This window comes from Anolis carolinensis, chromosome 3, assembly GCF_035594765.1.
Source record: "Anolis carolinensis isolate JA03-04 chromosome 3, rAnoCar3.1.pri, whole genome shotgun sequence".
In the NCBI taxonomy this organism is placed as follows: Eukaryota; Metazoa; Chordata; class Lepidosauria; order Squamata; family Dactyloidae; genus Anolis; species Anolis carolinensis.
The window spans coordinates 282419132-282435024 of NC_085843.1; the positions used below are offsets into that span (position 1 = coordinate 282419132).

The 15893-nt window shown below is 41.8% G+C and overlaps 1 protein-coding gene across 3 annotated transcripts in view; it reads right to left on the reverse strand.

Moving 5' to 3' along the window:
- Positions 1-592: 592 nt before the first annotated feature.
- armc9 (armadillo repeat containing 9) overlaps positions 593-15893 on the reverse strand; it is a 135236-nt gene continuing 119935 nt past the window's right edge. For all 3 annotated transcript variants that reach the window (XM_008120018.3, XM_008120017.3, XM_008120020.3), the window contains 2 exons: positions 12253-12425; positions 593-9204 (listed from right to left, as the gene is read on the reverse strand). In XM_008120018.3, the coding sequence (XP_008118225.1) occupies positions 9182-9204; positions 12253-12425 (196 nt within the window). In that variant the 3' untranslated portion in view covers positions 593-9181. The remainder of the gene's footprint in view (positions 9205-12252; positions 12426-15893) is intronic.

Sequence of the window (15893 nt, forward strand, 5' to 3'; positions counted from 1 at the left end):
TTTCGGGCTGTATGGCCATGTTCCAGAAGTATTCTCTCCTGACGTTTCACCCACATCTATGGCAGGCATCCTCAGAGGTTGTGAGGCATGGATAAAACTAGGCAAGGAAGGTGTGACAGAGTGTGACAAGAGTCCTTTGTCAGTTGGAAGCCAGCATTAATGTTTCAGTTAATCACCCTAATTAGCATTGGAAAGGTTTGTCTCTTGCCTGGGGGGCATCCTTTGTTCAGAGTCATTAGCCATCCTTGGGGCTCCTCTGCCCTCAGAGTGTTGCTTCTCATGTACTGTTCTGATTTTTGAGTTTTTTAATACTGGTAGCCAGTATAAATTCTTTGTTTGCTGCGACATGCTTTTGCGACGGCCATTTGCATGGTACAGCCCTCTGTGGTATGTACGGCTGTCGCCTTCTCACAGCAAACCTATGAAAGCGACAACCTGCAGCAGGTTCAGAAAACAAGACAGACAAGCTTTGAAACATATAGATTGCCTGGAAGGAAAATGGCCAAAGTGCCAACAAAGCACCAGGAAAATGGCAATGGATGGAGAGCAGATATACATAAACATTTGGTGTCAGAGACAGAACGCCAGCAAGTAAAACAAAACTCAGTTTATTGAGGTTACAGAACTAAAAAACGCCCGTAGGAAACAAAGAACAGGGCAAACACTTGACTTCAATGTGATAAGTAACAAAAAACAGCTCAGTTTGAGCTTAAATGGTTCAAATGGATAAACCGGGTTAAACAGAAGTATAATCCGGATTAAATCAAAGTGCTTACTTCAGCCTGGCAAACAATGCAAACAAAAGAGGATCAACAGGAGTGAGAATGTAAACAACAGACTGGTGGCAGATTCCTCTCTGCTATTCAGAAACAGCAGGGGAATAAACCAGGCTTGTTTATTCCTTCCTGCAGCGAATGAAAGCGTGGTCGTAGTCAGGATTCAGCTTAAGATTCAGCGGCCAACGATATCCAGGTCCAGGCACAGCAGTCAGGGTAACGGCAGTCAGCAGGGTCCCAATCCGGTCCAGAGGTCTTTAGCCAAGCGTAGTCGTCAAGGAATCCAAAGGTCTCACCGATAGCCAGCAGAAGGGATAATCCGGAATCGAAGTCAGTCAGTCCAGCGTCAATCCAGTGTGAGTAGGTATTGCCCGTCAAAAAGACGACGGAGATCCAAGCTATCGAGATTAAACACAAGTTGCACAGAGAAAAACCCCGCACAGTTCCTCCCGCCGTCGATGCCCAGTGTTCTTGGTAAACTTACGTATCCAGTAACGAATCACACCCGTCTTCAGGAAGTTCCGCAACAAAAGCCCAAGCGTCCGTCCAGATTACCTTGCCCAACGCAATTAGACATTGATCCCAAACCCCATTTTATCCCAGTTCAAGCTCATCATCGCTGTCAGCTGCCATTCCAATTCCAGGCGCCCCAACATCATCATCCTCATCAGAGCTTAAGCACCTTTGACTACGCCCCACAGCATCCCCAGCTGTGGATCCCGCTCCATCCCTCCAGCCAGTCCATGGGTCTGATCCTGTAACCCGCCAATCACCTCCCATGCTTTCATTGCCTGTTTCCCCAACACCCAAATCCTCCCTCACATGAGTCCATTCCATGTCGTCCTCCTCCGAGCTGGCCATCTCTTCCACCAAACCCTCAGAAAAACCCTCAAATGAGTCCTCATCTGTCGGTTCTGCAAACAAATCCCGGAGCCACTTTCTTTCACGCTCCTCGAAGGAGTCTGACTCTCGAGGAGTCTTATGACCCCTTCTTCTATTACCGGAGCCCGAAGGCTCAACCATAACATTTGGGCAGGTAGGAGGTATATTTACCAAAGGTTTTTCGAGGACAGATGGTATTCTCTGAATATCAGGTAAGGGTTTATTTGGTAACCAATGCCTCTGCAGACACCAAAACTCCCTGTTAAAATAAATTGTTGCGTCTTAACAATAACGCAAGGTTCCTTCCCTGCCCTTTTCATATTAAAATCATCTTTAGTTCTACGTTCTTAGCCTATGTATCAGGAACCACCATTTGGCATCTGGACCCATCCAAGGTGTGTGTATATTCCTCCAAGTTTCCTGTTGACTTGCAGCAACCACATTAATTTTATAGTGTTTTCTCACGCAAGGAATATTCAGAGGTTTTGCCAATCTCTTCCTCTGAAATATAGCTTACAGCGCCTGGTATCCATTCCTTGTCCCCGATCCAAGTCCGAGCCTAAGTTTCCAAGATGAGAGATATTACGCTACTGAAATGCCACATCTCTCTTACATTTGACGCAAAGCAAATCTAAGCCTTGAATTTTCCAGCCATCATGGAAGTGGGAAGATACCCAGAGGTATCAAAAATACGTCACCCACTATTTTCCCAAATTCTCTCTTTGATCTATTTGTTTCACAGGAGGGCTCCGAGAAGTGGTATCTTGCCTTCTTGCTAAGCTCAGCAAATTCTTCGGGAACGAAAGGGATATTTTTGGGAATAATAAACCATCACATTCCTCATTCGCGTTCTGGAAAAGATGAGCTCGGGCAAGGGGAAAAAGTCCGCTGGAGGGAGTTGGGAAGAGGCACCAGATAACAACTTGGCAAAGCGCGGAGACGCTTTTCAACGGCCACAAAGCGTGCGGTTTCCTGCCATTGAGAACATTGGTGCTGAAAGGCAGCGAAACACACCGGTTCACAATGCGGAGGTTTGTTTCCCCAGAAGAGCCTGGACGCCGCCAAGGTCAGCCATCCTGTTGAAAAGGTTGACGTTTTCTGGGTTGTTGCCATTGTTGTGTTGCCATTGTTGGTCTTCAGACTGTCGGCAGTTATCTTCGCTGCAAGTCTTTCCTACCGGCTTGTGTTTTGAAGAACATAGGAACACAGAGTTAGAAGAGACCCAAGGGCTACCCAGTCCAACCCCTTGGGCCATGCAAGAAGACACAATTCAAGCCCTCCTGACAGATGGCCACCCAGCCTCTGCTTAAAAAACTCCAAAGAAGGAGGCCTCACCAGCAGTAGATTCCATGGATATACCATCAGAAGTTCTTCCTAATGTTTAGGTGGAATCTCTTTTCCTGCAGTTTGAACCCATTGTGCCATTGTGCCCTAGTCTTTGTAGCATCAGAAAACAAACTTGCCCAAACCTCAGTAATGACATCCATGAATTAAGAAGTTTTATTTTGTGTGAGATAGGGGTTTTGGGTGTGTGTATGGTCTGTCATGTGTAATAATCATGTATTGTTGTTTTAATGTTAGGGTGAACTCTTATATTTACTGTATATACTCGAGTATAAGCCTAGTTTTTCAGCCCTTTTTTTAAGACTGAAAAAGCCCCCCTCGGCTTATACTCGGGTGAGGGTCCTGGTTGGCTTATATTTGGGTCTGCTTATACTCGAGAATATATGGTACATTTATTATTTTTCTCTATTATTATTGGTACTATTACATTTATTATTTTCTCTATTATTGTTGCTACTACTGTGTTTCCCCAAAAATAAGACAGTGTCTTATATTAATTTTTGCTTCCAAAGATGCACTAGGTCTTATTTTCAGGGGATTGTCTTATTTTTCCATGAAGAAGAATTCACATTTGTTGAACAAAAAAAATGAACATTTATTATATACTGTATAGTAGTTGTCATCACAAACCAGCATAACAAGACAAACTATGAACCCTATCAAGAATTTCTTGTTACTACCATTATTTTCATGTACAACAATCTATGGTACGTCCCTATCCTGCATGCTCTGGTGTTCTATTTGGCGGATATGCTTCCAAACACAAACTTTGCTAGGTCTTACTTTCAGGGGAGGCCTTATATTTAGCAATTCAGCAAAACCTCTACTAGGTCTTATTTTCTGGGGATGTCTTATTTTCAGGGAAACAGGGTATTACATTTATTTTACTCTATTTTTATTATTGTTATTATTGATACATTTCTTATTTCACTCTGATCTTATTATTATTATTACATTTATTATTTTACTCTATTTATTATTACATGTATTATTTTCCTGTATTATTATTATTATTATTACATGTATTATTTTACTCTATTATTATTAAAAGGATATATAAGCACATTGACATTGAAGATGAGAATAATGATTTAATCAGAGTTGGACAATCTTATCTTAAATTTGAGCTTTATGTAAATACAGTAGAGTCTCACTTATCCAAGCTAAACGGGCTGGCAGAAGCTTGGATAAGCGAATATCTTGGATAATAAGGAGGGATTAAGGAAAAACCTATTAAACATCAAATTAGGTTATGATTTCTCAAATTAAGCACCAAAATGTCATGTTATACAACAAACTTGACAGAAAAAGTAGTTCAATATGCAGTAATGTTATGTTGTAATTACTGTATTTACGAATTTAGCACCAAAATATCATGATATATTGAAAACATTGACTACAAAAATGGCTTGGATTATCCAGAGGCTTGGATAAGCAAGGCTTGGATAAGTGAAACTCTACTGTATTCAAAAACATTTAACCTAATGATGCCTCAATTAATGTAATTTTATTGGTATCTATTTTTATTTCTGAAATTTACCTCTCTCGACTTATACTGGAGTCAATGTTTTTCCAGTTTTTTTGTGGTAAAATTAGGTGCCTCGGCTTATATTTGGGTCGGCTTATATTCAAGTATATACGGTAATTTTTTTAAAATGAGTAGAAAATTTTGACTGAAATTAGTGGATAACATGTAGAAATAGCAAGTCTATATGTTTTAAGTTACTGATAATATGTACTCAATGTCAGAATTAACTGGTTGATTGACTAATGCAGATATGCATGTATACATCAAAATTATTGTTACCTGACTATATCTGCTATGATTTGTTGTTCTATTATGTACCATAACTATAATCAACTGTTTACCCAAAAATAATAATGGTAATAATAAATTACAATTAAAAAAAATGACATCCATGAAGAGAAGCCCACGTGGGCTCCTAACCATCTTTGAAGGGTTCCCGTTCCTCAACATCTGTTTGCCCCTGAACGTAGTTTCCACAACTGATTCAGAGGAAGGCAAGGCCAAACTACCTGAAATAAATTTCCAAACAGAAGCAACATGGCCTAAAGTATTGGACCAAGACTCTCTGAAGCCTGTGTTCGACTCCTCATTCAGCCATGGAAGGAGGATTCTGTGTACCTGAGCCAGGACAGTTCAAATCATGCATTAATTTTTCAAGATAGAAAATCCTGTTAAATTAATGTACGATCCACCCTACTTTTCTTCCCTGGGAAATTGTTAACCTATGATAAGTGCATCTCCCTGTTCAGACATCACCTCAAATACGGTTTCCAGATCTGGGCACCACAATTCAAAGATATCAACAAGGCGGCATGTGTCCAGAAAAAGGACACTCTGTTCTGCTTTGGGAAGACCTCACCTGGGATGACCCTGTGTCTAGGTCTGAGTGCCATAACACTATGTAACAAAATGTGGGAAAAATTATATTCCTGGTTTGATAGTGTTAGTAAAGGTAAAGGTTTCCCCTGACGTTAAGTCCAGTTGTGTCCAACTCTGGGGGTTGGTGCTCATCTCCATTTCTAAGCCAAAGAGCCGGCGTTGTCCGTAGACACCTCCTAGGTCATGTGGCCATTGGCATGACTGCATGGAGCGCCGTTACCTTCCCACCAGAGCAGTACCTATTGATCTACTCACACTCTGGGGGTTGGTGCTCATCTCCATTTCTAAGCCAAAGAGCCGGCGTTGTCCGTAGACACCTCCTAGGTCATGAGGACATTGGCATGACTGCATGGAGCGCCGTTACCTTCCCACCAGAGCAGTACCTATTGATCTACTCACACTCTGGGGGTTGGTGCTCATCTCCATTTCTAAGCCAAAGAGCCGGCGTTGTCCGTAGACACCTCCTAGGTCATGTGGCCATTGGCATGACTGCATGGAGCGCCGTTACCTTCCCACCAGAGCAGTACCTATTGATCTACTCACACTCTGGGGGTTGGTGCTCATCTCCATTTCTAAGCCAAAGAGCCGGCGTTGTCCGTAGACACCTCCAAGGTCATGTGGCCATTGGCATGACTGCATGGAACACCATTATTATGATAGTGTTATTACTATTTAATTGTGTGATACTTACTTACTTTGAAAGTCATTGTTCTCCTCCAGAAACCTTGTTTTTGTGGCTGCCACAAACTAGGTTGAATTGGTTGAGACTTGATGAGATATTCATTGAAGAAAATCTATAGCAAAATCTGCTGCAGGATGTCCCTCCAGCAAAAAAACAAAACAAGATCATTTTAATGCACTTTTCCCATGTTTATATGATAGACCCAATTAGGGAATGACATTTACAACCCAGGACAAAAATCGTGTTTCAATATATAGAGTAATTCAAGGATACGGACAAGCTGAAAGGTGTCCAGAGAAAGGCAACCAACATGGTCAAAGGTCTGGAAACTATGAATCTTTCTAAGGAGCACTTAAGGGCATGTTTATCCTGCAGAAAATTGAGAAGGGACATGACAGTCGTGTTTAAATATTTGAAAGGATGCCACATTAAAAAGAATGCTGCTCTGGAGTCTATGAGACAATGGATCAGTGGATTCAAAGAAAAGAGATTCCATCTTAAAATTAGAAATAATTTCATGATGGTAGGAGTTGTTCCACCGCTGAATATTATGCCTGGGAATCTGGTGGACTCTCCTTCTCTGGAGACCATGGATGGACATCTTCCAGGAGGGGTTGAATTGTGTCTTCCTGTCTGGCAGAAGGGGGTTGGACTGGATGGACTTGAGGGTTTCCCCCAACTCCCATGATATTATGCCTTTTGCGCAAGCTGGACAGTAATGCATGCTGGATCTCAAAGGCACACCAATCAATATGGCAATCCAAAGCTTTATTAAGAGACACAACCAATGGTAAACAGCAGTGTAACAGGAAAGCAGGCATGGGCAAACTTTGGCCCTCCGGGTGTTTTGGACTTCAACTCCCAGAAATCCCAGCCAGCTTAAAAGCTGGCTGGGATTTCTGGGAGTTGAAGTCCAAAACACCCGGAGGGCCAAAGTTTGCCCATGCCTGGGGTAGAGCCTCCTCTGTGTAAAAATACACATAAATACTCTCTAAATGACTCACACAACTATCCTATATTGCTGTTCTCATTACTTGTGTTCCTCTGCAAGCCATTTCAAAGTGGTGACAGGAAGTGATGTGACATGACATCACGTTAAGACACTACTTTAAATGGGGTTGCAGAAGAAAATAAGATATATTTGGGCTTGTGGGGTGGAGGCTCCAGACACGTACATGGTTGCCACCTTGGCTCTAGATGTCCCTCCATCCAAAGGACCTTCCCAAATGGAATACCTTCCATCGTGTCTTTATAGACAGGCTCTGTCTGCAAATTTGCCCCATATAGTTCCAACCTAATGATGGGTAAGGGAAGTGTGACTTTGCAGTTGTTCCTAGGCCCCAATTCACACAGTGCAGCATATGAGGTCTTGGATGTCAACCTTTTTGCATGGGCAGACCAGCTCCTTGTCCCTGTCCCTCCAGGTCCAACTCACATCAGCAGAGAAAGGGGTTCTTTAGGGGTTCTTTTTTTGTCCAATCCCTTCTCTAAAGAATTTTGTGTTTTACCGCTCAACATACCTTTGTGTTTTTTTAGCCTTTTAGATTTTATCTACATGCTTTATGTACCCCACTTATATTACTGTATATGCATGTATGTGACTAAGTTTCTGTGGGATCACTACTTGTGTATGTGTGTGTTAAGAGAAAAACACCTGGTCAATTACAACTCATGGTTGAGTAATTGGAACAATCAGGGCTAACAGGCTTGAGCCACTCCCTGAATGGGGTATATCTGGGAAATGTTTGTAATGTCTTTTGGGGGACTTACTGAATGCTTGCTGAGAGCCTACTATGAAGATGCATGAATTTAATGCAAGAGACTTTATGTGAGTTTTGTTGCTGGAAGTTTTATTATGATTTTTGACTCTGCTACTTAAGAGTAAATTTTGATTTTCTCTTCCATTTTCGTGGCTTGTTTTTCTTTTGCTCATTGTGGATAAGAAACAAAGGACTGGATAAGTCTGGACAGGACTGCACGCAGTTTGTTTTTTCTACAAACCCGTAACAACTTATGCTGGTCGGTGACCGTAATAAAGATTTTGATTTTATTTTATTGGGGTTCTTTAGCATCCCCGAAAAAAGACGGCACCAACATATGGCTTATTTTTTTAAAAAAAACAACTGTCTGAAACAGGTACAGTAGAGTTCCGGTTATCCAACTTTGGGTTATCCAACGTACCGTATTATCCAACGTACCAGGCCATGTGGCCCAGGGTGCTTGCTGGAGGGATGAAACTGCCTATCAACATGCTTCTCTAAACCGGGTGCTTGCCAGAAGGATGAGGCTCTTCCCTCCGGCAAGCACCCGGCACTTTGGAGAAGCCCAGTACATTTGCTAGGCAGCAACATGAAGCGGGTTTCTCTAAACTAGGTGCTTGCCAGAGGGACAAGACTCTTCCCTTCAGCAAGCACCCAGCTTGCCGGGAGGGATAATAGGGCCTCCCTATTATCCAACAGTTTTGGTTATCTGACATTTGGCCCACCTGCTTATGTTGAATAACTGGAACTCTACTGTATGCGGAAGTCTAACTATGCAGCTGCTTAGTTCGACTACTGACTTGTCACCTGTCCCAGGCATCTGTAGCTTGTTCAAGTTGCCAACCTGCAGACCCCAAAAGGAAGACTGAAGCAAAATATTGGAGACCCGTACCTTGTGAAGTACAGAAAAGACAAAAACAAGGATGGAAGAGGAAGGAAAGTGTGAGTGCTCCAAGGAGTGTGAGTGCAGCTGATGGCATCCACCAAAGAGGCAAACAGTCACCGTCCAACTAATGTGTCATAACCGTATCCTCTTAGGATGTTCACACCAACAGGGAGTGTTGTTAGTTTGTGATTTCTGGTGAAAAAACCGAACAAACCAAAAGGATCTTCAACTGTACATACTGGGAATACAAATATGCTCCAGGCAAGATTCTTCAGCTTGGTTGAAGAGCCAACGAAAGGGCTCTTCCCATCAGATAAATCTTAGTGTATAAGGTGTCCACCAGTCCATTTGGCCTGCAAACTGGGCGAGATTCCTGTTGCAGGAAGTTGGCCAGGTCTCATCTTCGGCGCTTGGACGGGTGATCCCTGAGGATAGGACCTGTCCTCACCTCCGAGAGGATTGGCTGCCTAAGGAGAGACAAGGGAGAGGCATTCAGGCCAGGCGGCTTCTATCCTCAGGGTGACATTTGTTCAACCTGCTCCCAAACACTGCGCTGCGACAGTGACACAATAGAATCGCTTTTGAAATCACCCAGCGGCCGCATGTTCCGAGCGGCACAGTCTGATGCCAGGCACCGAGAGAGGAAAGCATTGTGATTTCAGTTTGTTTAACCGTGACTAAGCCTTTGAGCCTTGGTTGGGAAGGTGAACAGGCTGCGCCCAAAGAGATCTTTTTCTCTGTGAGTGGCTTGGCATGGATGCTCAGCGTCACAACAGGACGGGCAAAAATTACTACCAAACAAACCTTGAGCGATTGATTAGAGAAAGCTTTGTAAGGCTTGGGGTATCTTGGTGCCATAAAAGAAAGCCCTAACATGTCTTCTGATTCTCCCAAATTCCATCTATGTAGATTCTATATCAGGCCGGGACAAACTTCGGCTCTCCTGGTGTTTTGAACTTCAACTCCCACAATTCTTAACAGCCTATCAGAAGGCCTGAAGTTTACCCATGCCTGCTCTATATGGATTATGCCTACTGGACAAAATCCACTTTTGAAATCCTTCAAATCATGTTCAGGTTTCAGGGAATTATTATACAGTAGAGTCTCACTTATCCAACATAAACGGGCCGGCAGAATGTTGGATAAGCAAATATGTTGGATAATAAGGAGGAATTAAGGAAAAGCCTATTAAACATCAAATTAGGTTATGATTTTACAAATTAAGCACCAAAACATCATGCTTTACAACAAATTTGATAGAAAAAGTAGTTCAATACGAAATAATGCTATGTAGTAATTACTGTATTTAGGAGTTTAGCACCAAAATATCATGATTTATTGAAAACATCGACTACAAAAATGCGTGGGATAATCCAGAATGTTGGATAAGCGAGTGTTGGATAAGTGAGACTCTACTGTATTATAATTATTTAAAAAAATTAGTATTTTCCTCCATTCAAAATCTGTAGCAGAAATCTTAGCAACCTCTTGCAGAACCCTTGAGTTTTGGGGAATGCTGGTTGCAAAACCCCAATCTGTAAGGACAGAAAAAGGGATAATACAAGGGCATTTTGTTCCCAAAATAAGCACATTTCAACAGTGGAAACGGCTCCTTCTCTGGAGGCTTTTAAGCCAAGACTGGACAGCCATCTCTTGGGAGGGTTTTGGTTGTATTTTCCTGCTTGGTAGGATGGGGTTGGTCTGGACAGCCCTTAGAGTCCTTTCCAACTCTATGATTCTAAGTGCTAGCATTACCATTACTTTAAATTTCAGTTGCTTGGGAAAAATACAATTAAGGTATATACTGCTGTCTTAAAAGCAATTTCTTTAGAAACTGTCCATTCTCAAAAGCCTGTAATAATAAACCGTCTTTACCTGATGACCGAAGGGAATAAATGAGAGAGACATTCTTATATCTCTAGGAAAAGCATTCAAAAGGTTTTGGAAAAGTCATTCAAAAGGAAGTCTCTAAACCTCCAGACTTAAAAGATGTGGTTTTCACTTTCTGGGCATTTTGGAGGAACCTCCAGGAGAAAAATTAGAACCAAAAATGACCAAATTTGGATTTCATAAATCCCACCTAACATCTGTAAAGGTTGTAAATAAAGTTTTTCAGGACACTGGCCCAAAATGATAGTGGACCCATATTGTGAATAGAAAAGAGCAAAAATTCTTGTCTAGGCCTCTCTGTTTCAAAAAAAAAACAACAACAAAAAAACCAAAACCATTTGAGGTGTTGAGTGATATGAAAGGTTTCTCTCAGCCTGGGTCCTTGGAAAAGCATTGCTGCTCAAAGTATATAATACTAGACGGGATGGACACACCATCCGCCTCATTGGTGCCATGTAGAAGATATATTTATTCAACAACATGTCCCTTCCTTTTTGGCCACTATCTTACATTTTTCCTCTTTCCTCCTGTTGAATTTTAGATGTCAAAATGTGCAGGCCAAGGACGGTTCACCTTGCACTCTGTGAATTGTTGTCATTTACACTGAAGGTTCTCTCATTGATTTATGAATTGATAATCCTCTCCTGTGTTAAAGAAGGAGCCCTATGGACACCGAGAACACAGGAAACGCTAAAGTTTGCCAAGATGGGGCCAACACCTTGAAAGTCGAACACAGGGAGGTTTAAAAGCCTTAACAAAACAATGAAGCACAGCAATTTTATTTGACGTGCAGGAGATTCGCAAATCCTGACTCAGTGTATATGGGAGACCTCTTTCCAATTCTATTCATGCTCCCAAACTTTTCCTGGAAAGCTGAAAGGATGTGGGCTTCAGGGACACTTTTCCTGGTGGTGCGTGCTTTTTACACATTTCAGCCATGCTTCCTTTGCAATGTGACATGTCACAGCCACAGAAGTGAGGGAGGAAACATGGAGGGGACTGGGTTTGTTGACAGTGCGCTTGATCCAAGCTGGATGGAGGTCGTATTGCAGGAAACAGATAGTAGAGACATCAGGAATAAACAGGGGACACAAGCCCCGGAGTCGGAATGAGTCTGCTCCTTGATGCCAAAACAAAACATTAAAATGTCTGGAAATCAACTCCGTTCTGTTCCCAACCCTGCCATTTTCTCATTGTGCAGGCAACCTTAAACTACTTACCTGAAGAGGAGCATCTCCATCCATCTCCACCTAAAGCATGGCATTTCCAAATGAGGGGAGGCAGATGTCTACAAGAGACAGGGCTTTTTCACAGGTGACGCACCCTCTGTGCAATGCGCTCTCCAAAGAAGTTCACATGATGTCTGCCTCTTTACATACATACACATATATTGTATACGGTTTTTATATCTTGCCCTTTCATCTCAAAGATCTCCAAAGTGATTAACAGGGAGGTAGACCAGGCATGGGCAAACCTACCGGCTGTTAGGAATTGTAGGAGTTGAAGTCCAAAACACCTGCAAGAGTTTGTCCATGCCTGGGGTAGGACATACTGAATGACAAAAAAGTATTGCTTCCAGGCTCTTGCTGCATGATTTGAGCCCACCCAAGATTTTGGGATCTTACTCTGCCTGCTTCGTGCTGATGATCCGGAAGAACCGGGGCGACTGGTTTGCTGGGGCCCAGACTGGGAGAACTGGGGTGCAATGGTGGGGATCTTCCCCCTTCCAGGTTTGATGTTCTGGGAGTCTGGAGAGCAGGGAAACTTTGATTTGCTGGCAAAGCCAGAGAGGAAATCACTGCAAGAGAGAAAAATGCAGCTGTAAAAAGGACATAAGCTAGGTTTCTGACCTGTAAAAAGATGGAGATCTGACAACTAAACACTGCTAAAACAGCCGTGATTCTCCTTCTTTATTCCCTATATTCAAGGATAAATAAAGGAGAATAAATAGGAAGCTTTGTATCAACTCTGCTATTTATTAAGGTAAAGAACATTCAGCATTTTTATATTCCTTTTGAGAAAATCTCTCTATCTAGGTAAGGTTCGTATATATCAATATTTGACAGACTAAGCTTATATCTGTTATCATAGACCTTACAGTCTGTGTAAAGTCCAGAGCATAAGCGCAAACATCCAAACAGGTTTGCACAGTTTAGTCATCTTGTTTATAGATATTGCATGGTTTTAGACAAGATATGAGAGAACCAGCAAGATGTAGAGGTTGGAGCATTGGATTGTGACTCTGAATCCCGACTTGACCATGGAAACCCACTAAGCAAGTCACTCTCTCTCAGCTTCAGAAGAAGGCAAAAACAAACCCTCTCTGAAGAAATCAGGCCAAGTAAATGCAATGATAGATTTGCTTAGGTTCACCATAAGTCAGAAACGAACCTGAAGGCACACAGCAACAACAAGACGACAAAGGATATACATTATCATTTATAACTAATATATTTCAAATTTAGAAGAAATATGATCCTTATAGTACACTGCATTGGGAATTATACATTTCCTGAAATGTATAATTCAGAAAGCCTTGCCATTAACTTACCTACTGCACATTACTATCATTCACAACCCTGGACACTCAAGATGACCAAGATGGTGAGTTAGAAAAAACTCCACACCGAGAGCTAACAGACGAGGACTGAACTTTCTGTCTCTGAATAAAGAGATGAAGGAACCACAGTAGGATAATGTAGTCAGAAAGTGATAGGAGCTGCAGTAGTTTAGAGAGACAGCATGACAAGGGGATACGGAAGTACAGTAGAGTCTCACTTATCCAAGATAAACGGGCTGGCAGAACCTTGGATAAGCTAAAATCTTGGATAATAAGGAGGGATTAAGAAAAAAAGCCTATTAAACATAAAATTACATTATGATTTTACAAATTAAGCACCAAAACATCATGTTTTACAAGAAATTGACAGAAAAAGCAGTTCAATACACAGTAATGTTATGTAGTAATTACTGTATTTACGAATTTAGCACCAAAACATTGCAACATTTACTACAAAAACAATGACTACTAAAAGGCAGACTCCCTTGGATAATACAGAACTTTGGATTAGTGAAGCTTAGATAAGTGAGACTCTACTGTACGATCACAGGACCATAGTCCATTTCAACCGTGAAATACTTTCCCATTCTGGCACATTCTGTACTGGGTTTTATGAATTAGTCTCCTGTTTTAATATTGTATGTTTTTATGTCGATTTTATCGATTGTCAATTATCGATTGATAATTGATGTTTTATTGGCATAATTGTTTTATTGTTGTATCATTGATATTTGATTGTTTTATCGGGCTAGGCCCCATGTAAGCCGCCCCGAGTCCCTTCGGGGAGATGGGGCGGGGTATAAAAATAAAGTTGTTGTTGTTATTATTATTATTATTATTATTATTATTATTATTATTGTATGGCAAATTGGCACAACTATGTTACTAAAGAGAGGAGAGATATTGAAGACCTCAACCTGCAGCCTCATCACACCGGAGCATAAATCCAATTTAAATCTGGTTTCTGCCTCCTGCAGAATTCTGGTGGTTGTAGTTTGGTGAGGTCCAGGACCTGTCTGGCTGAGCTATTTAAAGGCCCTTCCCTAAAGTGGATTTAAAGTGGATCCAAACTCTAGTGTGATGAGGTCTCTATGTACGTATCTTTTCCTCCAAATGCTCCCACTCTTTGGCAAGCAGTTGCTCGGGAGGGCAGTCCCAAAACCCATTTGAACTGCCTTCCTCCTGACCGTTTGCTGGCCCTCTCCTATCTTTTCCGAAGATCTTACCAACTTTTTCCAGATCATGGCAAGGTTTTGGGGCCAAAAAGTCCTTATTGTTGCTGAAAGTTTTCACGGCTGCTGGAATCACTGGGGCGTTGTGTGGTTTCCGGGCTCTGTGGCTGTCTAGTACACTGTTCTATGACTGTTAGAACAGTCATAAATCCCGGAAACCACACAACACCCCAGTCCTTATTGTATCTGGCAGTGAAAGCTCAATTGCCATCATCAGAAAAGTCCAAGACTTCCAGAGAGGAGTTCAACTTGTCAGCAAAACAGTTTGAAAATCTATGCGTCTTTTTATATATCCTGTATCATGCTTAACAGCCTGCAGAAAATTGAATGTCCATGTGCCTTCAAGTTGCCATTGATTTATGGTGGCTGCATGAATTTCATAGGGTTTTCTTAGGTGGCTGTGCCACTTCCTTCCTGAGAAATATAGCCTACCAGAGCTATGAATCCCACCCAGAATCTATTGTTGTCACTATGTACCTTCAGCAACCTGACTTATGGAAATACGAGATGAACCATATTGCAAGGCTATTCTTGGCAGGATTTCTTCAGAAAATGTTTTCCATCGCCATCCTTTGAAGACGATGGAGGTAGACTTATCCAAATGCATCTATTTAGGTTTCCATGACTGAATGGGGATTTGAACTCTAGCTTCCCAGAGTCCTAGTTCATGATGGCTCTCAAAACCATATGCATGGATGCATATATGTGAATGCATATCACAAAGCTTTCCATTTTGGTTGGAGAAACCCAAGACAACCACGTAATTTCAGTGAGACTTGGAAGTTTAGGAAGCAGAGGGATCCTGATCAGGTGAGATACATCTAAAGTGTTGGGTTTTCTATCACTGGACACTGCCCTCCATAATTTCCCTTTCACTTAAGGACATGATTTTTTAACTTAGCTTCTCAGTGGTAGACAATCCATGCATGCTTTCCCTCCAAACTGAAGCTTTTTAACTGGAGAAGCTGCACAGACAATTGGGTTCTTAGTGTGCCAAATAAATGAGATGAAGCCTTCTGGCCTTTTTCTTCAACTCTTAAAAACTATAACCAAAGACTGGGGGAGTGATCTGTTATGTTAGGACACATATGAATAGGAGGACAGTAGCCAGATTGGGAGAAGTAATTGTGTCACCCTATTCTGCTCTATTCAGATTTCAGAATAATTTGTGTTCAGGTCTGGTCACAATTCAAGCAGGATTACCTTTATTGATAAACTGAACCAAGTCCAAAATGGTTTGAAGTCTGAAAACTATGAATTTCTATGTGGAACAGCTTAGGAAGCTGGTTATGTTTAGCATGGAGAAGGTTAAAAGAAGACATGAGACATTATATCGGAATGGATGCCATCTTGAAGATAGAGCTGTTTTTTTCCTGCCTCTCCAGAGACTAAGACACACTGAATCGACTGATTTAAATCCCTTTGAAAGAGATTCTACCTGAACGTTAGAAAAAACTTCTGAAAGCCACTGCTG